Below are 27736 nucleotides of genomic sequence, written 5' to 3'. Positions count from 1 at the left end.
ATCAACAGGAAGGATTCCCCCATCAACACAGACTGTTAATAAAGTGATTTTCTTTCCTGAAACATGGTTGCAGGAAAGAAAATCCCCATCTTTAGCCTGCCTTAGAGAAATTATTCTTCAGCCTTTCATTTTGATTTACGAACAATTAAAAAGATGGTGTCTTTTGACCAAAAGTCAATCTTAGCAATAGAACCCGGTGATGGCAATCTACAGCATATACAAACCACAGAAGTATAACTGTCCCCTATGGTGCAAAAGATACCAAACAAGATCTTAAATTCTCATCGCAGACATTCCTGCAGTAGGCAAGAAATGGGCGCTGTAGCAACCAACAGCTGGAGGCTGGTAATGTTCTTGGACAAAGCACATTTTGGTAGCACACCACAGATCTTCAAGAAAACATCCAAAAGGTTTCAGTTAAATGATCACAACACAGCAATAAAGTGTAATGTTTAGGGGCCAAGCAGGACCCCTTCGTCACAAGCCTTGATGGGATCAAGCGTGGCTGCAGAACATTGCACTTTATCACTGATTAGATAACATTAAATTAGGAAAAAAAAAAAAAAAAAAAAAAAAAACCAACACACCACACAAAACACAAATTCTATTTAGAATTTTTTTTCTTGTTTTACTTTTTTGTAAAAAAAAAAAATCCAGAAAAATCTGCCAGTAGTCACACAAGATATAAACACCCATAAAAAGGTAATTAACCAAAAAATAGGTATAGGAAAAGCAATAGAAGGCGAAGCAGGAAGATGAGATGGCGATTTCAGTTGCTGCAAGAAATATGAAACAGATATATAAAATTGAATGTCAGATAAGGACCTTGTTTTTTTTTTTTAGAACGGAAAGTAACAGGTGGGGGGCCTACAGTATTATTGGCAGTTCAGTGTGTATTACCATGATCCAGAAATAATGTGGGTCATATAACTAGCCAAACACAATCTATCCAATCCTGGCCCATAGCTATGATCCAATCAGGATCTTTCCCATCCTATGACTTAACCTGAGTATGTCTGTTTTTGGTTTTAAAGGCCAACACCGCAGCAGTACCAGGAGCAGACAATGCTCCTTACTTTGAATCAGAAAGTAAGAACCAGGAATCTCAGGAGGGCTAGCCACCTTGGCTATACTCTCATATGCAAGGCATTTAAAGTCTCTTCCCAGGACAATATTGTGGCAGAATTTTCACCACATAAGGGCTGTGGGAACTTATGCCCACATGGCAGCGGAGAAGCTTTAAGAAACAAAAAAGGAGGTTCTAAGCAGCAGGTAAGAATGTGGTAGAAAGTGTGGTTTCTTCCATTTGTAACACATCAGGGGATGTTGTAGGGAACTGGATTTCACATAGGTAGTAAGTGGTCATCTCTCTCTTCTGGCTCTTCCCCAAGCTGATCATCTCCCACTCCGCGGTAGGCGGTTTCCGAAGACCGGGGCCGAGATCGGCACACAAAGTCACAGCCATCCTAAGAGAAATTAATAAAATTAGATTTATTTCAATGAACCTCAACCTGAGAAATGTCAGTTTGACAAACTGTGACACCATTAGTTACAGACAGGCCTGGCAATACCATCATCTTTGAATGTCGAAGGAGTGCAAGTTTGCTGGAACTAAATGGGCATGTCAGACTAGCAATCCTCTGAGGGAGAGTCGCCATGTCAAGGTCCGGTTAGTTAGTATTACCAGTGATAAAATAAATCTGCATGGGTTAAGCCAATCTAGTAGGTTTAAAAGAGAAGTATGGCTTAAAAAAATAAATAAATCATACCTATATGGCTGAAGCACCGATCCCATCACCTCTAAAACCAAGAACTGACTGATCAAACACCGCTGGCTGCTCAGCTCTCAGTCCTTAGCCTACAGAGGCCTCTCTGATCTACCCTCCAGTGTTCACTGGAGCGCTGGGCTGTAGAGGGAGCGGCTGGCTCAGGCTCTCAGCAGCATGCCGAAATGCTGAGCCAGCAGACAGCGCAGGCATCTGGGTGGATCCCGACTGTAAGGAGTAAAGCTAGCCGACAGTGGACTTTAGCCAACTGTCAGCATAGAATGGGTCACAGGAGTGCAGAACGAATTGCACTCTTGTGATCCTCAGGAGAGGCATAACCAAAATAGCTCTGACTATACTTCAGCTTCAAGTGATGTATAGCGATGGTGGTGGTTAGCGGACAGACATTTTAAGTGCAGGTTTAGAAAAGGAGGGAATAGCCAGGATGGCTATAGAAAGCACTGTTTTGCCATCAATGTCCGTTGACCACTGGTGTCTAACCTAGGTCATAAACATAATATAATCATCTGACTGGCATAAAAGGCAGTTTTCTTTCGGCCAGACTGGTTGTTATGGAGTCATGTTTTTATCATGGTAATCCTCCCCTTTAGGCTCTCAAAAAGGAGGAGTCCACTTTTATAAATCTATAAGAGCCAGGATAGAAGACGCTGTGCATGGTCCACCGATTTTTTTTTTTTTGTGTGTGTGTGTGTGTGTGTGTGTGTGTGTGTGTGATAAAGCTTCACACACACGCACACGCACACGCTTATACCTTTCCATCCTGCATATACAGTGCTCAGCATAAATGAGTACACCAGCAGATTGGTCAGAAAACCGTTTAGAATCAACATTTTCTATGGGACACTATACTGCAAAATACACCCACAAATGTGGGCCATTGATTGCAACCAAGATTTAAATGGCACACAAAAAAATAAAAAAAATGTATTTTCCCTAACAAATTCATTAAAGACCATGTTGCAGAAATGAATACACCCCAATGAAAAAGTCTTAAGAGCAAAGCCAAGTTTTAGGCAACAAAACCCTAAACAAGAATTCAACTACGAGTGAGTAATTATTCATTAGCCACTTCAGTGCTGGAAGGTTTACCCCCCCCCCCCCCTTCATGACTTGGCCATTTTTTGCAATACGGCACTGTGTTACTTTAACTGACAAATTGCACGGACGTGCGACAGTACCCAAAACATTTAGGTCCTTTTTCCCCCCACAAATTAGAGCTCTCTTTTGATGGCATTTGATCACCTTTCTGCCATTTTGCGCTATAAACAGACATAGCATAGTTAATTCATCCTGTAAACATTGTAAAAAGTAAAATTCATTAAGGCATATCTCCATAATTATAACCATAGTAAATAGATTCCAATTGATATATAAAAATACAGTTATAACAACAACAAGGGGGCATCTAATGGCTCCTACCCATAGATTACAGTTATCTACTATGGAAACACGCTTCAATGAATTTAGCTTTTTACAATGCTTACAATGTGAACTAATTATGTTATAGGGTAGGAGCCATTAGATGCCCCCTTGTTGTTATTATAAAACTGTATTTTTTATATATCAATTGGAATTTATTTACTATGGAGATATGCCTTAGTGAATTTTACTTTTTACAATGTTTACAGTATGCATTAACTATCCTACTATATTATGTTATTATTACTGCTATACTGTATATACAATTAAACCATTAAATGCCAATTGATGTTATGTAATGCCTTATTTAACAACTTTAGTTCAATTTTTTCTAGTTATTTGCCATACTCATTGTGATTGTATTATCTCCTGAGATGCATGCCTCATACAAAGCCCCACCTTTCTTCTTTCTTGTTCAATTATTGGGGATGGAGGCGTTTGGCTGTAGATGCCCTATGTCTCACAAAGTCGCACCCTTTAGCAGTTTTATTTTTATTTATTTCCAAGTAGGACTCCTGATCTGAACCCAAACACCTATGGGGAATTCTGAAGAGACAAGTTGAGCATCACTCTCCTTCCAGCATCCAACCTCTAAAAAGGAGGACATTCTTGAAGAACGAAAAAAAAAAAAAAAAAAAGATAGGATGTTGCATTATGTCGCCAACTTGTTCATTCCATGCCTAGAAGACTTGGCATCTTTACAAATCATGGAGGCCATACAAAAATACTAGATGGAATAGTTTTTGTTGTGGGCTGTATTCATTTTTGAATCAATTTGAGTAAAACTGAAGATTTTGTAATCCAAGTTATATCGTTAACCTTATGTTCATGTAATGAGCTAAATAAAAATGTTCTATAAAATGGTTAATGTCAAAATTTAGGAAAATTGTTCTGGGGTTCATTGAGAAATTAAAGTATAAAGTATATACTTTTCAAAAGAGATGTACTCATTTATGCTGAGCACTAGTAAACGTCACATTTACTACCACTGATCTCCATAAGTGCGCTAACATCTATGGAACGTCATACTCACCGCTACCAGGTTGCCAAACTCTTGCCAAAAGGTGATATTGGGGAACTGCTCTATCCCTTTAGCTCCAACGACAAAGCGCTTATAAATAAATCCACCGATGATATAAACCGCAACTAGTACCGCAAACCTGAGAAAGTTCAGAGCCAAAGTGTTAAATCATACATGTTTACCCATCACACCTTGACCATCATATCTGATTAAACAGGTAAAAGAAATATCTGGCTGTTATTCAGATTTTACAGTTCTATCAAGGAAAAGCTGTTAAAATTCATGCACATGAAGGCCACCACTGCTTACCTCTTCTTCTGAATAAGCTAGTTATCTGGCTGCATGCTTCCCTTCCTGCTTTAATATTTCCAATTTCTAACCCAGAACAAGTATGCAGGAAATCGAGGGAGAATCTTTCCAATAGGGATGCGGACAGCAATAAAAACCTGAGGTAAAGCAGTAGCACATCCTCAGAATAACAGAAGACTGTCATCACGTTGCTCGCCGACAGACCACTCAGTCCTCTTCTTCCACATTCAACTCAACTAATGGGGCAGGGGGGTGTGGTGGCAACCGTTTGCAATGAGCGCACAAAAACCTATAGCATGCATGATTTTCAGAGCTGAATATCTGGAAGAGCAGCTTGGTGCTGTGGTAAAGTTTCAGGTCCGTGTGGTCACTCCTTCCATGTCGGGCTGTGAACTTCTGAGACGCCCCTCATACATGCCAACAGAGAATGCACTAGCTCAGTCTTCACTCCACCTTGTGATTACAGCAGTTATGTAGAGTTTATAAATATGAATGTAGTCTAATAGGCACCATAGCAAGATCTAGTACACTCAGGCACAACATATTACTGCTGATTACTGTCACCGCCCTTTTCTTCTGCTATACAGATCTGTGATGACAAGAGGGGTGATAGATACTATGCCAGCACAGAAAAAAAAACTGCAGTGTGACCGATGCATTTTCACAAATAAGTCACAAATCATGAAAATGTAGGTTTAAAAAGATGAGACTTCAACTGGGCTTTAAGTGTCTAATAAGTATTGTCTATATTGCGGAGGACCTGACCAGTATGAATTCCAAATTCTGAACTACCTGGCTTTACTGGATGGGGTACAAGCAACGCCCCTTCGGTTCAAGACCAGCTAACCCCTCCCAGTCGCTTTCCACCCCTAGCAACACCTAACCCTTACTCAAAACCAACCCTTTATACTCCCCCTAAATACATTTTCTCTAAGCGTCTTCCAGGACACTTATGAGACCTAGGGCTCCTCCTACCAGGACAGGAAACACGTCAACTCCCACTGGATAAAAGGGCAGTCCTCCAGGCCCCATGTCAGCAATAGGGTTTCCTCTGGATGGACAGTGGGGGGGTGGGGCTAGGGTAACATGTTTCCTGTAATCAGGTTCCCCTGGGTCTCATGAGCGATGCTCGTTATGATGGGGAAGTTTTCCTACCTTCTCTTCCACCAGGGGAGTGGGCGATTGCTGTTCTCTGTCATCAGTATCTGGGGAAGGCCATGACCGTGGTGATACCAGCTCCACAGTGCGTCACGTAGGCAGCATGCTTTCCCTGCTAATGCGCTCCAAGCTGGCCCACAAGAAGTATCCGGCAGGGTTACTCCCAGGGTGTATAACGTCATCAGCGGGTGCCAGAGACGCTGGTTCCAGTGTCCATACGGAGGGAACAGGGGACGCTGGCAGATGGTGTTTAGCCCCTTGCCGACTGGCTCACCCGGATAAATGTCGGCAGAAGGGCAAATACAGGCAGATTAACATACCTGTACGAATCGGTTTGAGGGCACATGCGCCGGCCGCGACCGCCGTGAGTGTGATCGCGTCTCATGGAGAGGATGAATGGGGGGGAAATGCTAAACAAGCATTCTGTTCTGCTTAGTGACAGGACACTGATCACCGCTCCCTGTAATCAGGAGTGGTGATCATTGCCGTGTCACAGAGTGCGCAAAGCCCCCCCCCCCCCCCCACAGTAGAATCACTTCCTAGGACACACTTAACCCCTACAGTGCCACCTAGAGGTTAACCCCCTTTACTGCCAGTCACATTTACACAGTAATCAATGCATTTTTAATTGCACTGATCGCTGTATAATAAATGTGAATGGTATCAAAATCTCACCAGAAGTGATAAAAATGCCATAAAACTATTGCAGATGCTATAACTTTTGAGCAAACCAAACATGTATTGCAATTTTTTTTTAAACAAAAATATGTAGAAGAATGTATTGGCCTAAACTGAGGAGATCTTTTTTTTTAAATCTGGTATTATTGCAAAAAGTAAAATAATGCGTTTTTTTTTTAAATTATGCTTTTTTGTTTATAGCGCAAAAACTAAAAAACCTCAGAAGTGATCAAATATCACCAAAAGAAAGCTCGATTTTTGGGGGAAAAAATAAAAAAGTCATCAATTTTGTTTGGGAGCCTTGTCGCACGACCGTGCAATTGTCAGTTAATCGACGTAGTGCCAAAACGCAAAAATACACTCTGCTCTTTTGCCAGCCAAATGGTCCGGGGCTTAAGTGGTTAAAGGGTGAACACCCAGCAGAGGCTGCGGACCACCAGAGGGACAGGATGGATTCCTCTGCAACACCTGCACAGGCAGCGGATGCAGGCCACAGCACCTCACAGGTAAACCTGAAGTGTTATACATACCCTTGCATACCCTGCAAGTGTGGGACTCCATAGATCAAAAAGGTCCTGATCCTGGTTCTCCAGTCAGATCAAGGCAAGGGCTTTTATTACCATATTTTTGTCATCGGAAAGCCATCTGGAAAATATTGCCTTATCCTGAACCTCTGGTCTGTAAACCGCACAACCAGGTACAAGCAGTTTCGTATGAAAACAGTGTTTTCAAATCAAAAATATGCTTTGCCTGAGCGGCTTCATGGCCACTTTGGATTTGAGGGATGCCCATCTGCACATCTCTATACATCCAGCTTTCCAAAAGGTTCTTGAGACTGGCAGTCAAGATGAGGCTGGTTGATAAGGACAAGTCTTCCTTGATTCCAGCCCAGAGGGTGACATATCTGTGATACAAATATTGCTCAGTAAACCAGAAAGTTTTCCTCCCGCAGGAAAAAGTCTCAAATGATTCAGGCAACGTCAACCTTACAGACCAGTCAGTCTCGCTGAGAGAAATCTCAAGAGCAGTTGGTCTGATGACCTTTTGCTTTCCCGCAGTTCCATGGGCAAGATTGCATCGATGCCCACTTCAACTGTTTCTGCTAGGGAACTGGGACGGAGACACAAGTTTCCTAGAGTTGAGGGTCCGGTTACCCTCCAGGGTAAAAAGAAGCTTGTGGTGGTGGGAGGTTGCACCTTCACCTGACAGGAGATCTGCAATGGTCCATTCCGGTATACAAAAGGATAACAAAGGACGCAAGTTCCTGGGGACAGGGAGCCCACCTCACCAACACAATGGCACAGGGAAGATGGTCTCCCAAGGAATTAAGAGCTTCTTCGCATCAGAAAGATTCTAGCGGTCCAGAGCCTTGAAAGCATTTCAGATGCAAATCGGGTCAGTCTCCAGATTTTATCCAACAATATCCCTACTGTTGCACGAGAAATTTGATGCTTCAATCTATAGCCCAGGGGATCTTATGGGCAGAAAAGAATCTGGCGTCGATCACAGCAGTGCACCTGAAAGGGAAGCAAAACTATCTGGCAGATTATCTCAGCTGCTACCAGGTGTGTCGGGACAATTGGTTCCTTCATCCAAAAATCTTTACAGAACTTACCGGCAGATGGGGATATCCTGAAGCGGATCTTTTTGCAAATCAGAGCAATTGCAAAACAGAGAAATTACTTTTCTTGAACCCAGCAGACCAATCATTGGTGGATCGATGCTCTAGCAAATCCATGGCCTTTCAGCTTCTGTTACTCCTTCCCGCCAATCTGGAGGACCTCTGGAATTGGCCTGAAGTTTCTTCTAGAGGAGACAAGCCTCATCTTAATAGCCCCTTTTTGGCCCAAGAGGCCATGGTTTTTCCTGTTGCAGACTCTGGCCTCAGAGCCTCCACTCAGTGTGGAAGAAACAAGACCTATTGTCTCAGGGTCCAGTTTTGCATCCACGGGTGGCTTCCTTAAACTTGATGGGTTGGCATCTGAAGATACTAAGCGCCCAGGGGTTTTCAGACAAAAGTAGTGAAAACCCAGGTTAATTGCAAAAAGCAGCTATATATTCTAAAGTCCTGTATTATATATGGATATGGCTGGTAGTTAGAAACTGCCCTACTGGGGACCTGTCCCTGGTGCAGCAGAATGTTAGAATTCCCTTTTGAGCCCCTGGAGGATATTTCAGTTAAAATTACTTACCTTAAAAAGACAATTTTCTTAGCGGCAATTACCTCAGCTCATGGGGTAATAGCTGCATGGACCTTTAAAGTTAGAGCCTTTCCTCTCAATCTTTGAGGATTGGATTGTTTTAAAGACAGATCCGGGATTTTTGTGGCCAGTACCTTCCACAGATCGCAGGATATTGTACTGCCAACCTTTTGCAGCATGCCGAAGGGCGACAGAGAAATAAAAGTTTTTTTTTTTTTTAAGACATTAGAAGAGTTCTTGTCTATCAAGAGGTCATCAATACCTTTAGGAAAACAGACACCTTGTTTGTTATCTTTTCAGGATCGTACAAGGTAAAGGGAGCAAGCATCTAAGGCCACGTTGGCTAGGTGGATAAAGCAAGCCATTTCAGAAACCCATAGGGTTAGAAAGAATCCTCCACCTTATATCAATGCGCACTCAACAAGAGCCTTGCCTGCGTCTTGGGCTGAAGGCTCACCAGAACAAATATGCAAGGCTGCCACATGGTCCAGATTTTCAAGCTTCGTTCAACATTATCGCCTAGACTTCCTATCTACTCAGTAGCAGGCATTTGCTCGCAAGGTCCTTCAGGCATATTTTTATCCTCCCTAGACTGGCAAGTTCTGGCTCATCGTCTCATGGGCTGTCCTGGAAGATACTTAGAGGAAAGCGGAGTTAGACTTACCGGTAACTACTTTTCTGAGAGTCTTCCAGGACAGCCAGATTCCCACCCGGTTTTGTCTTGACGTTATGTGTATTAGACATGTGTTTTGCAGGTATGTCCTACGGTTCTTGAGAAATACTGTAATAGTGCCAAGGGGCCTGGAGAGGGTTAACGTGTTAACGAGGAGCTCTAGGTCTCATGTGGGGTCCTGGAGAGAAAAAAAAAAAAGAAGAAGAAGGAGGGGGGGGCTGGGAAGAGGTACCTGTAAATCTCACTTTTTTTCCCCCCTTCCCTATATCTTGGTCAAACCCTTATTTCCCCCCATGGTGACACCAATCCCCCCACTCTTTCTTTGCAGATGGGAAGCCTGGCTCCTCCCCCTGCCTTGCTAATCCCCTTGTACTGTTCCTCCTCTTGACCCAACCCCAATTCCCCATCCCCCCCCTTTCCTTTTCTACCAGTCAGGTACCCAGTAGAATTTCCCCACCCCTTATTATTCTAATTTCGGTTATTCTCTTTTCCCCAAATAAAAATAAATAAATCCAGCATTAGTTATTGTCAAGACTCGTTTGTGCTTTTGTCATGAAATTTGCATGTATGAATTTGGTATAACTCTGTATGATTGAACTCAATTCCATGGTTACCTGTATGTCGTACATTTAAGATGTGAATCTCCAATTGTCTTTACTACTGTAACCACAAACTGAACTGGTTAATTCACTTTTTTCTCCTCCATTTTAGGTGCCTAATTGAGGTGATGCCCATTTACAATCCCATGTCATCTTCACAGTTTACAATGCTCTAAAATAAAATCACTACTGGCACACAGGTACTTTAGAATCTAAACCATTTTATTTCTCTAGCTGGGCACTTACACAATGAGAAGAATGGAGCCCACACTAAGATGGGATTCCTCTGCTGGACAGGCAACACTGCTGTCCATCTCAAACAGATAGAAACAATTGCTCGTTTTGTTTCTCTCCTCGCTAATTATCGTAAAGGCATCCTACAAAGTGAAGACAAGATACATTTAGATTAGATTACACAGCTAGTTATTGCAGCAGCATGGTAAACGACTATGGTCTTTCACTGGGATACAAATCTATTACCAAATATAGACTTATTTTCCTTTTTGTTGAGTGTTTTTTATGCCATTAATTATTTCCTGCTTAAAAAAAAAAAAAAAAAAAAAAAAAAAAAAAAAGGGGAGGGGTAGTTGTCAAGCTGAACATTGTTTACGTATCACAAGTCTCGGGAGATGTCTCCACACTACTTCTCTCCAAGAAGATCAACATGTGGTTTATATACAACCCTGACTATCAACCGCTGAACTGCCTATGTTTTACTAAAGTGGAAGTTCAGGCAAAACCCAACGCTAAACCTAATCTAGCCCTGTAAAGCAAAAGCTTCGGTCTGGTCCCAGTGTCAGCTTCAGTGTGGAGATGTATGCCGGAGAGGCAGCAGACAACGGAAGCCCCATAGTAAAGTCTATGGGTGACATCACTTCCTAGACATTTCAGTTGTTGTCGGTCCTCTCTTGCACAGCATTCCCTGCTGGAGACCGGATGTAGAAAAAAGGTAAGTACATTCGACTTTTGCTTTACAGGGTTAGATAGATTAGGTTTAGAATGTGGCAGAGAGCAGGTTTTGCCAGGACGTACACTTTAATATATAAAATAATGCCAATATTGTAGATGTAGATTGTGTAGACTGTAGATCTGTTGCCCGCTATAATTTCACCCATATCCGCAGGAATTCTGATGCTGCACCTCCAAGTACCTGCACTTTATACCTGCAACAGTTCTTTTCTTTTATACGCTAGTGGTAGTCACTTAAATGTGGGTTGATATTGTTGAAGTCCACTGTTTAATTAGTTGCAGGACTAACATTGTCCTTGGATGCACCTCCAACTTGACTATGGACTAAAATCTTTGGAAACTGTTGAATCACATAAATATAGCCAAATACCCGAGGGGAAAAGATAGCCAGTGGTTACAGCCCCCAGACTTGCATACCAAGTGGTAGCAGTTTATAAAACAGATATTGGGGGTTATTTATCCACTTTGCACTACACGTGCACTTGGAAGATCAGTCGCTGTAGATCTGAGGGAGAGATGCAAGGAAAAAAACAAAACAAACAAAAAACAGCATTTACATGAATCAGCAGAGCTTCCCCTCATTTCAGATCTTCCCCTCCGATCTAGAGCGACTGCCCTTCCAAGTGCACTTGTAGTAAATAACCCCCATTGCGTTAAATTTGCTTCCGACCACCACTAAACGATTACCTTGCTAAATTAAGTGCTTCGTAGTAGATAAAAAAAAAAAAAAAAAAAAGTCATATCCTTTAAACATCATTGAAGAGCATACCCCCAGGGTGTTCTTGTTGCAGGATATCATGATCAAGGCCTGCCTTGGTTCTTTACCACAGTGATTGTCGTACTTGTCTCCAGATTTGTAGAATAGCATGATCCAATCCGCTAGAACATGAACAAAAGAAAAATTAAACTACATCCGCTCCGTGTAGATAATCTGTATTTTTAAAGAAAAAAGAACAAAAAACAGTGAGTGAGGAGAACCATTCTTGCCCTTAACTACCTTCTGGGCAGAGGTAATACATTTTAGCAGCATCAGTATACTCCGGGTAACCTATAACTATTTTCCCTACCCAACTAGTTTTCACATCATCTTTAAGCAACTACCATGCTTTTTATCTGTAATGCAGTCTTAAAATACTCTCCCCTCCCCCACCCATTAGTTATCCAATAATAAAAACAGCAAATATATATAATGGGGCACTGCCATCTTCAGGTGATGGGGCCTCTAAAGGCTTTGTTCGTAAACAAACCCAAAAGCTTGCATGCTATTACGACGTCATAAGCACAAGATGGACTCATGCAAAGAGATGCATTTCCAGGTGGATGGCAGTATGTACAGTATTTGGGAGCCCATATTATGCCCACCTGCGTGCGCATGTAAAACACAGCTGCTTGCGTATACCCACAGTGTTTTTTGTAACTTTTTTCTATGGGCAGGGTTTTGTTTTTTGTTGGTTGTATGACTATATTCCTACAAATATTGCTGAGTGCATGAGCCCTAACAGCTGTCACATGACAATCCACAATGATTCATTCTCAATCATTACTAGTGACCAAAGCAGACACTGATAGAGATTGGTGGGCTCTTGTGTGCGCTGCTTGCCGTCAAATGGGGGGGACATTGACTGATATCTCCCCCCCCCCCCCCCAAAAAAAAAAGTGTTATTGTGCAGAAAAAGGTTCATCTACAGATTAAGGTTGAGAAGAGGTTAGCATTACTGAAAGATTGCCGATATGCTGCAGATCTATTTTTTGATATTAGATAGCGGAACATGAAGGGTATTTATGAAGGGATCCCACAAGTAGCCCAATGTTAATAGATTTGCAGCAGACAACAATAGAAAAGATATGACAAAGGTCAGAGGTCAAAGTCCAGAGAACAGACATTACCAGGTCTAGCAAACAGTACACAATAAGAAACCGGTTTACAGGGCTCCAATTGTATGACGTTGTTGACTTTCAGTTGATATAAATGACTGCTCATTGCATTAAAAAAAAAAAAAAGGAAAGACTTACTTCCATTGATGAGATGGGTGTCATTGATGCGACCAATCACGGTGTCCGGGGCGCCTGCTTTGGATTGCACCAGTCCTGCATATGAGTTTGTGCTGGTATTGACCTGGCCACATATTACAAATGTATATTTGTAGGAATCACCATCTTCATTAATGCTGGTCTGAAAACTAGATGCATAAAGTTACAATTTGTTTAGTAGTGCCAGCACTTCTGAGCACGCCACAAGCGAACCTGGCATTTTAACAAACCCAGTCCGATATATTAATGCTAATAAAAACATTCAATGTCCTCCGAAAGAAAAAAAAAAATGCAATATTCTCGTGGGTTGATATTACTGAGGGCTTTTCTCCCTCGCTTTAGGTTTAATCATGTCTGTCATGGTGGCCCTCATATTTAAAGTTCTCCAACCCAGACTTTCAATACACAGGGGCCAATGTGATCCAGTATGGGAGAAATTAAAATTCTTCACAAATGAGAGCTGATGCTACTTATTCCATTTGTATCGCTTTAGCTGTAGTGGGGGCCTTCCAAAAACAGTCTTCACCTTAGATAGCGCCTGCTTGCTCTCCATATACAATTATCTTTAAAGCCTTGCTCCCCAGTAAAAAGCCAAAAAAAAAAAAAGTTCCTCTGGCACTAGCCACCTCTCAAAGCACATACTCCAGCCATCTGTCTGTTTGCAGAGGTTTCCATTTTGAAGTTAAAAAGGAGAAGTTCACCTTTGGGAATGTTACACCCCATTTCTAGGGTGGGGGCATGTAGCACATTCCTGCAGCTCTCCCCCTGACAGCAGGCCGGGGATCCTCACCCCACACTCGCTGTCGCTAACTGACAAGGATTCTGTTGAGCAGGGCTCTGGCCCCACAGACGAGACTTTCGTTCACAGAGATCTTTGAGACTGACAGCTTGTAGTTCTCAATGTACTGCGAGGGCACTGGTGAGCCGTCTTATAGTAGACTGAGCTTCCCAGACTGAAGTAATGGCCTGCCTATACCAGACGTACAGGCAGACAGCTACAATGAGACATTGCTCATGCAATCTGCTGATCGCTAGTACAATGCTCTACATTTTCTAAGAAAATAGTAAAATGCCCATTTATTTTAAACCAAAAAAAAAAAAAAAATCTGAACTTAACTTATAAGATAACTGACAGCACAATATACTGTACAGAGTCGATATACAGATAAGATAAAGATAAGAGATAAGATGGGACACAGATGAGAAAGGATTTCTTCTCATTGTAAAATTTACAATGAGATTACAGGAACTGCATGGTCTAGCTTACCTACTGACATACATTTTGCAACAGATATCAACTTTATGAGCTAAATTGCGTAATCATAAAACTACTGACTACAACCCCCACCACTTCTAGCCTGCACATACACACAGCTGCACGTGGAACCAGTAAGGCCTCAGTCACCCAAGGGGGAATAATGCATAAACCCATGGAGGGCTAGGTTTACTTGCATGAGAATGCACAGGTGTTTTGTGCATGGCCATGCAGGCTATCCCATTGATGTCAATGGGACACAGGCGCTGCGCCCGATTTGTGCAGGTGCACGGCCTGAGCCCACAATGTATACTTTCAGGGCCGTGCACCTGCAGATGTCAGATGGAGAGCAGCATCTGTGTAGCTGCTGCATTCCAATTGACATCCATGGGACTACTTGCATAGGAATGCAGGTTAAACACAGCCCTCCACATGCGTATGCTTTAGTCCAAGTGTGAACAAGGTCTTACAAAGTAGTACCTGAATATGAGAGACTTTGTAATTGAACTCTTCCCTTACAACCAGAACCAGAAGTGGGCCCATTTGTTCCTGTTAAACAGTGATTGTGGTATATTCTGGGTATCTATTGTTAATACAGAGTCTATTCAGGTAGCGTTTATCTAATGGAATGTTTTAGTAATAAAAGACAGAGTAGGAGATTGAGAATATAGAAGTGATATGTTTTATCATGCTATGAGGAAGGCTGTATTAGATGAAACACATTAGCATTGTTTACACATGTCATATGTAGCCAAAGTTCAATAAGAAGAGTACACCGAGTTGCTGGCTTTATTTGCTATGGATTGAACATTTATCTCTATGTACTGGGGTCAACATACTAGAACTGGAGAGTGAAAAATCAAGAGCACCTGGGCATAGAAACCAATCAGCTTCCAGGTTTTATCATAAAAGCTTAACTGGACAAGCTGAAATTAGAAGCCGATTGGCTACCATGCACAGCTGCACTAGACTTTGCACACTCCATTTTTATTAAAGTGGTTGTATGGTCATTTTTTTAACTTTTACCTACAGGAAAGCCTATAATAAGGCTTACCTGTAGGTAAAAAAAATATCTCCTAAACCTGTACGGTTTAGGAGATATTCCCCTCGGTATGTGCCGCTGACTGCAGCGGCGCATGCGCACAAGGGGGTTCTCTCCGTGAAAATCCGGCAGCGCTCGTGCGGCCGGACTGAAATCTCCCGCGCGCATGCGCGGGAGTGACGATATCGCGGCTCCGGCCACTCAGCGCCGGAGCCGCGATACCCGGAAGAGACGCCGAGGGAGCATGTCGGCTCCCTCGGCGTGGATCGGGCCAGATGTCGGGGCCTCGTTCTAAGGTAAGTATTTCATAATGAGCTAGTATGCGGTGCATACTAGCTCATTATGCCTTTTGCTTTGCAGGTTTAAAAAAAAAAAAAAAAAAACATTGCGGGTTTACTACCGCTTTAAGTCAACCCCAATGTGTCAGAGGAGGATATAGTGGTAGGAGGAGACAATAGTCATCTATATACAACTGCAATATAATGCACCGGACAGGCCAGAAAAGAGGAGAAGCACAGGAAACGGGTCCTCTTCTCCAGCCAGGAACTTACAAAGTGCATGTCTTTACCACATTTTCTTGACAAAGTGGAGATGAGAGAAATGCCAGCCATGACGTTGATTTCTGAAAGCCAAAATGCCTGTTCACAATGCAAGGGGATTTTCACTTAGCAAAAAATACACAATCGCATAAAAGAAAAAAAAGAAAAAAAAAAAAGAAGAAAAAAAAAAACGATTTTTGCTTGTATGCGATTGGATGATGGAAGTCAGCAGAGCTTCTTCTCACAAAGTGAAAGTTTCAAATCAAAGTGAAGAGACTCTTTGGCTAATCAACTCCCATAGGTAAAATCCATTTAGCACAATCAATAAAACAGAGGAAGGCAATAGTGTTGCTCACAGAAACCTCTTTACAACCAACACTACTCAAAGGGTATGAAATCTACAATTTGCCTAGTTCCTTGGGGAAAGACACTGCTTATACACATTCCATATCAATATTCCTGCATAATTACATCTTATTCTTCAGTGGAGCCAGCCTTTGGAGGAGAGCTTGTTCTGCTGCGGACTTCTTGTCTCCACCGGTCAGTATGCAGTCATTCACAACCGGGTTGTCAGCAATGGCTGATACAACAACTATGCAGAGACACCACAATGGTGCGTACATCCTGCAAGAAAAAAAAGAAAGGAAACTTAACTGCGTTCTAGACAAACAGAAAGCTACTTTTATTAGTAATAGTTGCCTGCAAAATGTGAGATCAGGTGTTGTATGAATCACCAGCTATGTAATAAGCAGAATGTACCCGACAGCAATCTGTCACCAGCTCTCAGAATCCTGAATGTAAAACTTGTAGAGATTCTGCTACTGCTGTACACAAGAGGCTCCTATGATCTACACTGGACATTATCCAGAATACAGATGTGGACCAAATGCACGTGGGGAGCCGTGCCTGCTAGAACACGGCAATTACTGCTATTGGCTATAGCTGCTGCCAATAATCACATGCTAGCAATCAAACATGCTGGTGGTAACCAAAGGCAATCGATGCGTCAACATGTATACATCAGCTGCATTAATATCAGGCTGCATGTTCCACCCTAAATAAAGTGCAACATGTGATGTATTACTACAGGCAAACTTGTCATTTATGTTTTTTTTAGTTTATTAAAAGTCAGCAACTACAAAGTGTAGCTGCTGACTTTTAATCTTTTAACACACACACACACACACACACACACACACACACACACACACACCTGTCCCACGGTCCAGCGATGAGGCCACCCAGAGCCTCACTTCTCTCCCTCTCCTCACTGTCAGCGCTGTCACAGCAACTGTTGGCACCCAACTGTGACAGCTGTCAGCTTCACGGCCAGACAGGCTGCACTCTGCTAGCGGCAAGGCAATCTTCTGGGACCTGCGACATGTCACAGAAGATGGCAGAGAGGGAGGGGCTGCCTAGGGGGAGAGGAGGTGTCACCTGGTAGGCAAGAACAGGAAGGAGGGAGAGGGAGTCCCAATCTAAACTAGGTAACCCCCCCACCCCCCAAAAAAAAAAAGTGATATGTCAGGGGGCGAGGAATGCTTAAAGCAGAAGTTCCACTTTTGGGTGGAACTCCGCTTTTAACCACTTGCTGACTGCTTGCCCACAATGTACTGTGAGCGCATGGCCACTGTAGGCAAAGTGGCAGACTTGTAAATTGCTGCTTGCTTCCGGATTAAGGGTGCACGAATGCGCACCCCACACTCGCTGTGACTACACGGTGTGTGCCGGTCAGCAAGTCGTGGACAATGATTCATAGGCGGGACATGCTGATCAGCTATGTGCAATCACAGCCCAGAGCTCTGTGTCGGTAAACACAGAGGGAGCAATCTGTCAGTTACTTATCCCTGCAAAGCAGGAACGAGGAAACAGATCTAGTAGTAAAAGCAGCACACTGTACACACAGTTAGGCACAAATTTAACCTCTTGATCACCCTAGATGTTAAACCCAGTGTGTGTGTGTGTGTGTGTGTGTGTGTGTGTGTGTGTGTGTGTGTGTGTGTGTGTGTGTGTGTGTGTGTGTGTGTGTGTGTGTGTATACACACACACTGGGTTTAACATCTAGGGTGATCAAGAGGTTAAATTTTACATACACACACATATACACTAGAATTCATGCACATTAATATACATGTATTGAGATTTTTATTTTTTTAAATCAAAGATGTCATGTCAAATTGTATGAAGAAAATACATTTTTTTTATTGGATAGGTTTTGAAGCATTTTCTGTATTTCCCCCCCCCCATTTATATTGCAAAAAATAAAGAAAGAAAAAACAAAAAACAAACGGTGATCAAATATCAACAATAGAAGGCTATTTTTGTGGGTAAAAAATAAAAAAAAATAATAAAAAATAAAAATACATAAGTTTTGTTTGGGCAGTGTTGCATGACCATGCAAATACCAGTTAAAATAAGGCAGTACTGAATAGCAAAAAAAAATAAAAAAAAAATAAAAATGGCCTGGTCATGAAGGGGGTAAAATCTATGGAGTGCCAAGTGGTTAAGCACTGCCTTGATGTGACAGATATATCCTACAACAGTGATCAGTGTACAACCCACATTTGTGAAGCACTCGCAATACAAAGGTTTTGAATGCAGTTTACAAAGCAGGCGGCATGCCCTGGTACGAATAAGACTTCAGTTTACCAGTTTTAGGGCACTTGTATACCAGCAGTATGGTTTGCTCAAGCTGGATTACAAACCGGTAAAGCAGGTATTACTAGAACCCCTGAAGAGGTATGCTGGAAACAGAGAAAACAGACCCAACTGTGTAATCAGTCACACACTTCCTCCTCTCCAGCCAGGAACCAACGAATAGCAGGGAAGAGGAACTGACTTTCATCATAGAGCAGAACTTTACCCACTTCCATACATGGCAGGAAGAGCTCATTCATAACCGACCACCTTCTGAAGAAACACTCAGTGTGTAATCTTCATCTCAGGAGGCCTGTCATTAAATGGTTTCACACCTATTTACTATACAAAGATGTGTCTATTTCTCATCTCTGACAACAAGTTTAGAGAACACGGAGTCTGATTACACTAAAAACATATGAGTGCAATGCGCCCCGAGCTTTTACTGCACTGCCAGATGGGTGTGCAAAATGGAGTACAGCTTCCCAGCATAATCAATGCTAAAAGGCTTTCCAAATAAATAACCCGTCATCTCAATTCAGAAGCTTGGTCTGTACCTCCGGGGCCCTTTGTGTGCAGCCCTCTGTGTTCTGGGCTGGGCCCGCCATGTGTTGGGCACATTTATTACAATGAAGCAAGCATGAGCACTCATTTCAGGTGTAGATGACCTGAATATGATCTGCTTTTGCAATCATATAGACTTGTATGTGGAGAGAGGCAGTCCCAAAGCAAACAAAAGCCTATCAACACTGGCCCTAATGCAGGTACGTATCCATTACAAAAATCACTGTAAAGGGTACTATAAATAAAATAAATAAAATTATAATATATACAATTTTGTTATACTTTCCAGATCTGTGCAGTGGTTTTGCCCATAGCAGTCCCGAGGTTCTTTAGGTCCCTCGCCGTCACTCCTGGCTTCTCTTCTTCCTGGTGTGCCCGCTTCCTAATGTGGCACACCTGCGGGCTCAATCTTGAGCCATGCTGCCTGTGTCCATAGACACAGGCAGCATGGTTGGGTCCTTCCCCTCGTCACAGGCGATTAGCAGCAGCAGGAGGAGCCCCATGGCTCCCACTGCTGCCTGTCTGTCCTGTGAGGGAGGAGAGAGCCTATGCTTTCAAGCACAGCCCTGGATTGAATTTAAGGGGGTTGGCAAGGGGAGCTACACACAGAAGGTTTTTTTTTACCTTAACCACGTCCCGCTCAAGGTACGTCATATGACATCCTGGACTTTGAATGGGGATATCTGAAAGATGACTGCAGCTACAGCCACTTGATTGTTCTTATAGGCGGCGAGCGTCTCTCCAGCTGTCCTCCAGTGCTTCTACCGGCGAGCCGGGAGAACGGATCGGTCGCCGCCGGAAGTCGAGCATAGAGATTTCTGATGATCCTCAGAGGCCTGTGCGCTAAGTTATAACCTCACATCAATATTTTTTTTTATCTTGGCCTTTCCAGCCTGAAGTAGAGATGGGGAATCTTCTAGTCCCCCCCCCCCCCCCCCCAGTTGTGTTCAGTAAGGAAATGAAGCCGCAATGCTTCACTTCCCGATTCCCTGATAGAGGATGGTGGCGGGGGCAGCCGAGAGATGAGTGATTGCTTGTCATCTGCTGCCAACATCGCGGGGCACCCTGGACAGGTAAGTGTCCATTTATTAAAAAAGTCAGAAGGTGCAGTATTTGTAGCTGCTGGCTTTTAAAAAAAATGTATTTATTTATTTTTTAAAGGTGGAGCTCCGACTTTAAGTATCAAAGTTCTAAGTAATTTTTTTTTTTTTTTTTTTAGAAAGAGTGATGACTTTTACACGTAGGAGTGAAGTGCCAGAATTAGCCTGGATGGGAAGTGGTTAAAGCCATGAATGCACTTGAGCTCTCGAGTTTGCAAATGCCACAAGCTTAAATACATACATTTGACTTGTTATCAGCCTCTTCTAATCTGCTCTACATCAGAACTCTGGGTGGGAGAAGAATGGGGAAGCACAGTGGTCTACTTAAGACATTCTGACCGGAGTAAGCAGAGTGATGAGCTTGACAGTCTGCTATTGCTCCTTTACTGTCCAATCAGACTGATGACCATGAAGTGACTGGGCTGTACTGCTCAAATTGCAATAGAGCAGGCATGTCCAAAGTCCGGTGTATACCGTATATACTCGAGTATAGGCCGACCCGAATATAAGCCGAGGCCCCCAATTTACCCCAAAAAAACTGGGAAACTTATTGACTCGTGTATAAGCCGAGGGTGAGACATGCCTGTCCATCCCTGTGTGTCCGTCCATCCATCCCCGTGTGTGTGTCCATCCATCCATCCATCCCTGTGTGTGTGTCCATCCATCCATCCCTGTGTGTGTGTCCATCCATCCATCCATCCCTGTGTGTGTGTCCATCCATCCATCCATCCCTGTGTGTGTGTCCATCCATCCATCCATCCATCCCTGTGTGTGTGTCCATCCATCCATCCATCCCTGTGTGTGTGTCCATCCATCCATCCATCCATCCCTGTGTGTGTGTCCATCCATCCATCCATCCATCCCTGTGTGTGTGTCCATCCATCCATCCCTGTGTGTGTCCATCCATCCATCCCTGTGTGTGTCCATCCATCCATCCCTCCCTGTGTGTGTGTCCATCCATCCCTGTGTGTGTCCATCCATCCATCCCTCCCTGTGTGTGTCCATCCATCCATCCCTCCCTGTGTGTGTGTCCATCCATCCCTCCCTGTGTGTGTGTCCATCCATCCATCCATCCCTGTGTGTGTGTCCATCCATCCATCCCTCCCTGTGTGTGTGTCCATCCATCCATCCCTCCCTGTGTGTGTGTCCATCCATCCATCCCTCCCTGTGTGTGTGTCCATCCATCCATCCCTGTGTGTGTCCGTGCAGCCTTGTGTGTCCCGAACCGAGCCTCCGTCCCGTCCCGAGCCTCCGTCCTTCTGCCAAGCCAGGATCGCCGCTCTTCGTCGGCGCCTCGGCGGCCATTCCTCTGTTCAAAAGCCGCGCCTCCGTCTGTGATAGGCGGAATACTCAATTTCCCAGCAGTCTGTGTTCCGCCTATCACGGACATCCTCTCATCCTCGTCCGTAGTATGAGGATGAGCGGATGTCTGCGATAGGCGGACCACTGACTGCTGGGAAATTGAGTGTTCCGCCTATCACAGACGGAGGCGCGGCTTTTGAATAGTAGAATGTCCGCCGTCTGTCTGCTCGACGCGCTGATCGGGCAGGCAGACGGCGATGACTCGAGTATAAGCCGAGGGGGGCACTTTCAGCCTCAAAAAAGAGGCTGAAAATCTCGGCTTATACTCGAGTATATACGGTAATTATATATACATACATACACCTGTGGCCACCAAAGATTGAGCGTGTTATGTTTTTTATGCTGTCAATATATGGTCGGCCCTCACGCATGTTCACTTCATTAAATCTGGCCCTCTTTGAAAAAAGTTTGGACACCCCTGCAATAGAAAAAAAAGAAAGTCAACTTACTAAGCTGACTATGTATATCTCAGGCCTAGAGAGGCATGTGCAACCGCTCCCATAGGCGTTTAGCCGCAGTGCATGAGATTGGCGAGGGTGGACACAGACGCACAGTCCTGCACCACTGCTGATGGCCTGTAAAACTCTACAAGTGGCTGAGAGCAGCTGGACGGTGCACCGAGTGGTCCAAACATTTAAGGCAGTATGCACCTAGCAACGAATGCTCAGAACCAGGGCAGCTGTTAGAAATCATGGGGCCCTGTACAGCCTACCTGACGGGGCCCCCTTCAACCACCCTTGACCCCACCCCTGATCCCGGCTTGAAACAAAATGCAGGTTTGTTGCCATTTACATATGCGCGTGGAGCCAATGCATACTTTTGCAATTAATAAGCACGAAGGGGGGGGGGGGGGGCAGTTTAAAATTATTTAAAATTGTATTTTAGTACAAATAAAAAAAAATAAAAAAAAAATCTTACACTGCATCTTTACATTACTTGTGATAGCATGGGCCATGACAGGTCCTCTTTATGGAGAGATATGAGGTCTTTTAGACCCCATATCTGTCCTCTGGCCTCCAAAGCATCTGATCAAACTAAGATCAGTTTGATTAGATGCTTGTTCAAGCCAGTGATGGCTTCTTTACATAACCGGCAGTGACAACATCCTTGTCACTTCCGGTTTCTGACATCACACAGTGGGAAGAACAATATCCATCCCTCTCACTGTGTCCCTGGAACCGGATGCTACTGGTCACATCTTAAAAGCAGTAAAGGTGGTGATGGGACCCCCTTCCACTGCCTGTAAAAGTAATCCAGTGGCTTCTTAGCCATTAGGATTACTTTACTTTGTGCAGAATTGCTGGGACTAAAAAAATGATATCTTGATCATTGCTGTAGTGATGATCAAGATATCATCCGTCTATCCCAGCGATTTACTGGTACATTGCTGGATGGGAAGCAGTTAAAGGGGATTGGTTTGGGGAGCCGTAAAAATGTAGCTCTGCTGCATGTTTACTGCTCCCCCAAATCAAGTCTAAGGGTCGGTTCACACTAGGACGACTTGTAGCGTCCCGTTCTGTACAATGGAACCGTTCTAATCGGAGTGACACAAGTCGCTCCGACTTAGAAAAAGGTTCCTGAACGACTTTGGGGGCAACTTGCATTGACTTCTATACAGAAGTCATTTTGCAAGTCGCTGCAGCGGTCGCGTCTGGGTCGCCTGAGGCAGTAGCGCTGTAAGTTGCGCTGCCTCAGTGTGAAACGACCCTCAAGTAGCATCTCGTTGTTTCTTATGATCATCAGCATTACAATTATCACAGGTAGCACAATAAGCAGGTGCTCTGTCATGGTTCTATCATTGCTCTAGGTCACATTGCTTTTGGGTGCTCACTGAGTTAACTTATGGCTGTACTGTATGTAACAGACTGTAACAAAGCACAGCCATAATACAGTGAGCACCCAAAAGCAATGTGACCTAGAGCCATGATAGAACCATGACAGAGCACCTGCTTATTGTGCTACCTGTGATAATTGTAATGCTGATAACCTACTGAGCTGTGAGATACATGATAGGACACAGTGAGTATTCTAACCTCTATTCCCCACTCACTGTGTCCAGTGCAGCCACGCTGTCCTCCTCCTCTCCCCTGTCAGCCGATCAACTTCTATATAACTCATGAGGAATGCAACCAGGAGACGAACGGAGAATCACTGTATCACTCCGCCAGCCGGGACTAATAAAATAGTGGGGCGGCATGATGTACATGTGCCCGAAAATAAAGAAATAGTCCCTCTGCTGCGCCTGCACTCCCCTCCTGGAAAATTATATAACCCCCCCCCTCTGTAAGCAAGTAGGAGCGGGAGGGGAATTTAGGAAACTTTTTTTTTTTTTTTTTTTTAAATGCAGTAACAAACTAAGATGCCCGGGCCCCACTGTGTAGCTGATGGGGGCGGGCCCCGTACAATGGGGCTGGTTGTACTGCCCTATCAGCGGCCCTGCTCAGAACACAAACCAGCCTGAATGGCCCTGTTGGCACCAATCTACCCAAAGTTCTTTAATTCCAAAAAATTGAAAGAGCTGGGCCGAAAACTGTCAGATTCAGTCACGGTCAAAAAAATTGCAATAAAAAACTGCTAAATCAAAATAAAGTATTCAAAAGCTGCAGCGGGTGATTGGTCCGTCGGTACCGTTTAGTGTCTAAGGCCGGAATCTGTTAGAATTATTTTATTCGTTCTGCAGGCTAAAAAAAGAAAAAAAAAAGCAATCTAAGCTCTGGATCACACCAGATGCAGTCCGGAGCGTTTTTATTCTGCATCAAAAATGCATTAAAAGCGTTTACCACTTGCCAACTTGGTTATACAGTGGCAGAGCGGCTGTGCTGTGATTAGACAATGGAGGTCCGCTGGCACCTGCCGATTGGTGAGAAGATAAAGAGCAAAGGCAGAGCTCTATTCTTTCAGTAGGAATGTGATGAATTTTCTTTCCCTGCAGGGCAGGGAATAAAATCCATCAGATGCCTTAGTAAAAACAGCAGACATAGTACACAAAACAGTTAAGCATAAAATGTAAGGCTTTGATCAACCTAGATGTTTAACCCCTTGCAAGCCAGTGGCATTAGTACAGTGACAGTGTATATTTTTAGCACTGCACACTGTATGATTGTCGCTGGCTCCCACAAAGTGTCAAAATACCTGCATCAATATTGCAGTCCTGCTAATGGATGATCGCCACTATCCATTATTACTAGTATAAAAAACAAAATTTCCAGTATGTATCCCATAGTTTGTAGATGCTATAACAGCTGAGCAAACCAATCAGTATATGTTTATTGGGTAACAGTGCCGAATCACAAAAAAAAAAAAAAAGCTTTACCTTCTAAGAAATGGGTGCAGCACAGGTGTACATCAGAGGCCAGTCCACCCAGGAAGATTGCTTGTTGGGATATGGAATTCTATTGGTTTTATATATCTTTTGGGACCTATCAGAATACAAGCTACAGACAACCATCTTCTCATTGGGTGTTTTATAACAGATGATTACTTCCCTAAAGTGGAATCAGCCACATGAAATGGAAATGTGCTCACATAGACTGTAAAGCAGAAGTATGGCTCAGACACAGGACGGCCAGAATGTGAATCTTCACAACAGATGGAACAGAGCAGAAAACATCACAATTACAGAACAACTCTACACAGAATAAAATATGGGGGGGGGGGGGGGGGGATACATCACTATCTACAAGACAGAATAGGCCCCGAATTGGTGGGAGTGTCCTCTCCCAGTCTGCCTGCTGATCACCAGTTGTCCATGTATTCTCACCCAGATAGGCGGGTAAATATCAGCAGTAGGATGCCAGCTATAGAGTGAACACATAACCTTGGCATGAATGGGTAAAGTCCAGGCTCACTTCATGTTGGACAACCCAGGAGTACTTAAGAAATCTCCCCCCCCCCCCCCCCCCCCCCCGTAAAAGCAAACTCCTAATACCTGCCTAGCAGGCTTGTGACATCACTGCAGTGACCTATGACCTCTGGCAAAATCTTCACATTTTGCAATTCCAGGCGAGCCCATTGCTGGGGTCCGGCGATGTGCACAGCGATTCCATCTGACGGCCATTTACAATCATCCTTAGATCCACCAAAATGATGTAATATGAGGATTTACCCATTCAATCCGTATCCAGCAGGCTCTCGTCCTACATACTTGTTGGTAGATCTAAAAAGGTGATTGTACAATCAGATTGTAACATTGTGGTGAGCTAGAGGCCACAAGCACGCCGTACATTTTATTTTTCCTCCCCTGGACGCCTATTATGAGTCTGTCTGCTCTCACCAACAGGATGCCAAATGTGACGACATCCTAAGAACGCGTTAATGAAACAGGGACCAGCAGGAGGACCCAGTGCAGGAGAGGCGAGAGGAAATCCTCCAATGGGGAGGCGGTTCTGGTGACAACCATCTAAAAGGTCTAGTTTACGCAAGTGGTAGCCCTCTGAAAAGCAATCTACAGTGGAACACTCTTTCAGGGGGCATTATGTTGCTTCATCACGGCCCGTTTTAATCCCTCAACTGCAACTGCATGCATTGTAGGTTGCAGCTTGGCCCTATTGGCTAGAATGTGGTGTGTTTGGCGGGTGGTCCTGTGTGTTACTGTATGGGGATCATCATAAGATATGGGGGGGGGGGTCATTTTTTCCATGACACAATGCAAGTATCGTAGCCTGGGCACGCGCAGACCCCAGACCGGTGCCACGCCATGTGTACGCCCCACTAGAGCTTCCCTCTAGACCAGTGCTCATCAACCCTGTTCTCAGGGTCCACTAACAGGTCAGGTTTTATGTATTACCTTGGGGAGATGCAGACTAGAATACTGCATTCACTGAGCAGCAAATGATATCACCTGTGATGTATTTCAGTTAGTTATTTTGCAAACCTGGCCTGTTAGTGGGCCCTGAGGACAAGGTTGATGAGCACCGCTCTAGACGGTAAAAACATGGCTCACCCTCAAGGGTAAAATAGGCCTCAGAGAGTTACGCCCCAACCCTACTCAATTCAAAACTTACAATATATTTTGGCTATAAGTACACTTTAAGGTGTCCACATGGCCACACTGTATATGGGCTCCCAGGAGACCCAGCCAGTGTACAGCCACCCACTGTAATGAATGGCTGGAGAGGAATACATGCCATGCGGGCGTGAACACACCCCGGGGGGTGGGTGATGCTTGGACTTGGCATTAAAGATTTCCCCCGGTCTACATTGATTCATTACTATGGAGAGTGTACACCACAACCGTGCCTCCCAGGCCCAGACATAACCTGCAATGACATTATACAGCCTGTCCAGTCAATGCTGGTTGCACTACCTGGTGATTCTCTAACCTGGAAGGAGGAGCCGCAATGAAAGTCAAAGGTTTTATACCAGGGGTCTCAAACTGGTGGTCCTCCAGCTGTTGCAAAACTACAAGTCCCATGAGGCATTGCAAGGCTGACAGTTACAAGCATGACTCCCACAGGCAGAGGCATGATGGGACTGGTAGTTTGATTTAGATGCTTCAGACTTCACTGGCTGCATGCTTGTTCCAGGTCAGTGACTCTCCAGGCTCCCAGCATCCCTTCCCCCGTCCTCAGAGGGCCCCATGACCAGGATAAGGACTGTACACACATTACCTGGCTGTGTCTCTCCTGGAGGTCCCTGAGGAGGTCGCTGGAAGCCCTCTAGTCTGAGGTGATGATCCGGATGTAACGTGTGTGCTGGAAGCTGCACCTCACACTACAATGTGCACGGCTCTAAGGATGAGCATGTCAGGCCCCTTCCCAGCACCGAGCTCACACAGGGCTCACCGGCTCCCTCCCCATTCAACCCTCCACAATGCTCACTCTTCTCCCTGCCAGGCCGGAAGCAAAAGCTGGACTGTCAGGGCTGAGTGGGCGGGGCCGGAGCGGCGAACCGCAGCTAAGCCAATCGCTGCCTTCTATGGCTATAACCACACCCACTGCTAACCAATTTCCCGGTTGGGGATCACGGGACTATAGTCATATGCTATCACGTGGGCCGTGGGAGCGCTGCGTGATGCCGTAACCAGAGTGTTTGGGCATGATGGGAGTTGTAGTTCTTTAGGAGGGACTCATTCCAGATGGGTCACCTGAAGTGAGGAGCTAAAACAAACGTCCCCCCCTAGACACACACACAGGGGTCATATTGGTCAGTTCTCCTCTGAAGTGGTCTGTCTTCTCTGCTGGGCATAGGAAGGCCCTGACCTGACACGGCTATGTCTGTTTTCTGAAATCAGAGGCGCTGGAGAATAAAATGGTGGCACTTCCAATTGTTTATGTCACACAATATTGGTGCAACTTGATATCAATACAAAAGCTTGGTTTTAGGCATACCAATATAATATATTACCCACTTTTTTTGCTAAATTATAAAAGGTGAGCTTGTACCGAGTACAT

At 44.2% G+C, this 27736-nt stretch overlaps 1 protein-coding gene across 1 annotated transcript; it reads right to left on the bottom strand.

Annotated features, from left to right (window-relative positions):
• Positions 1–826: 826 nt before the first annotated feature.
• On the bottom strand, positions 827–27211 carry LOC143930668 (cation-dependent mannose-6-phosphate receptor-like). Its single transcript, XM_077455171.1, has 7 exons — positions 26954–27211; positions 16153–16305; positions 12828–12994; positions 11584–11693; positions 10092–10222; positions 4240–4366; positions 827–1466 (listed from the first exon to the last, which is right to left on the bottom strand). The coding sequence occupies exons 2-7, from the start codon at positions 16302–16304 to the stop codon at positions 1344–1346; spliced, it is 810 nt and encodes a 269-aa protein (XP_077311297.1). The 5' UTR covers position 16305; positions 26954–27211; the 3' UTR covers positions 827–1343.
• Positions 27212–27736: the final 525 nt, after the last annotated feature.

This window comes from Lithobates pipiens, unplaced genomic scaffold, assembly GCF_037356315.1.
Source record: "Lithobates pipiens isolate NorthernLeopardFrog02 unplaced genomic scaffold, aLitPip1_a1.2 Scaffold_25, whole genome shotgun sequence".
In the NCBI taxonomy this organism is placed as follows: Eukaryota; Metazoa; Chordata; class Amphibia; order Anura; family Ranidae; genus Lithobates; species Lithobates pipiens.
The sequence above is the reverse complement of the archived record's forward strand: the minus strand, read 5'-3'. Positions and strand labels throughout refer to the sequence as shown.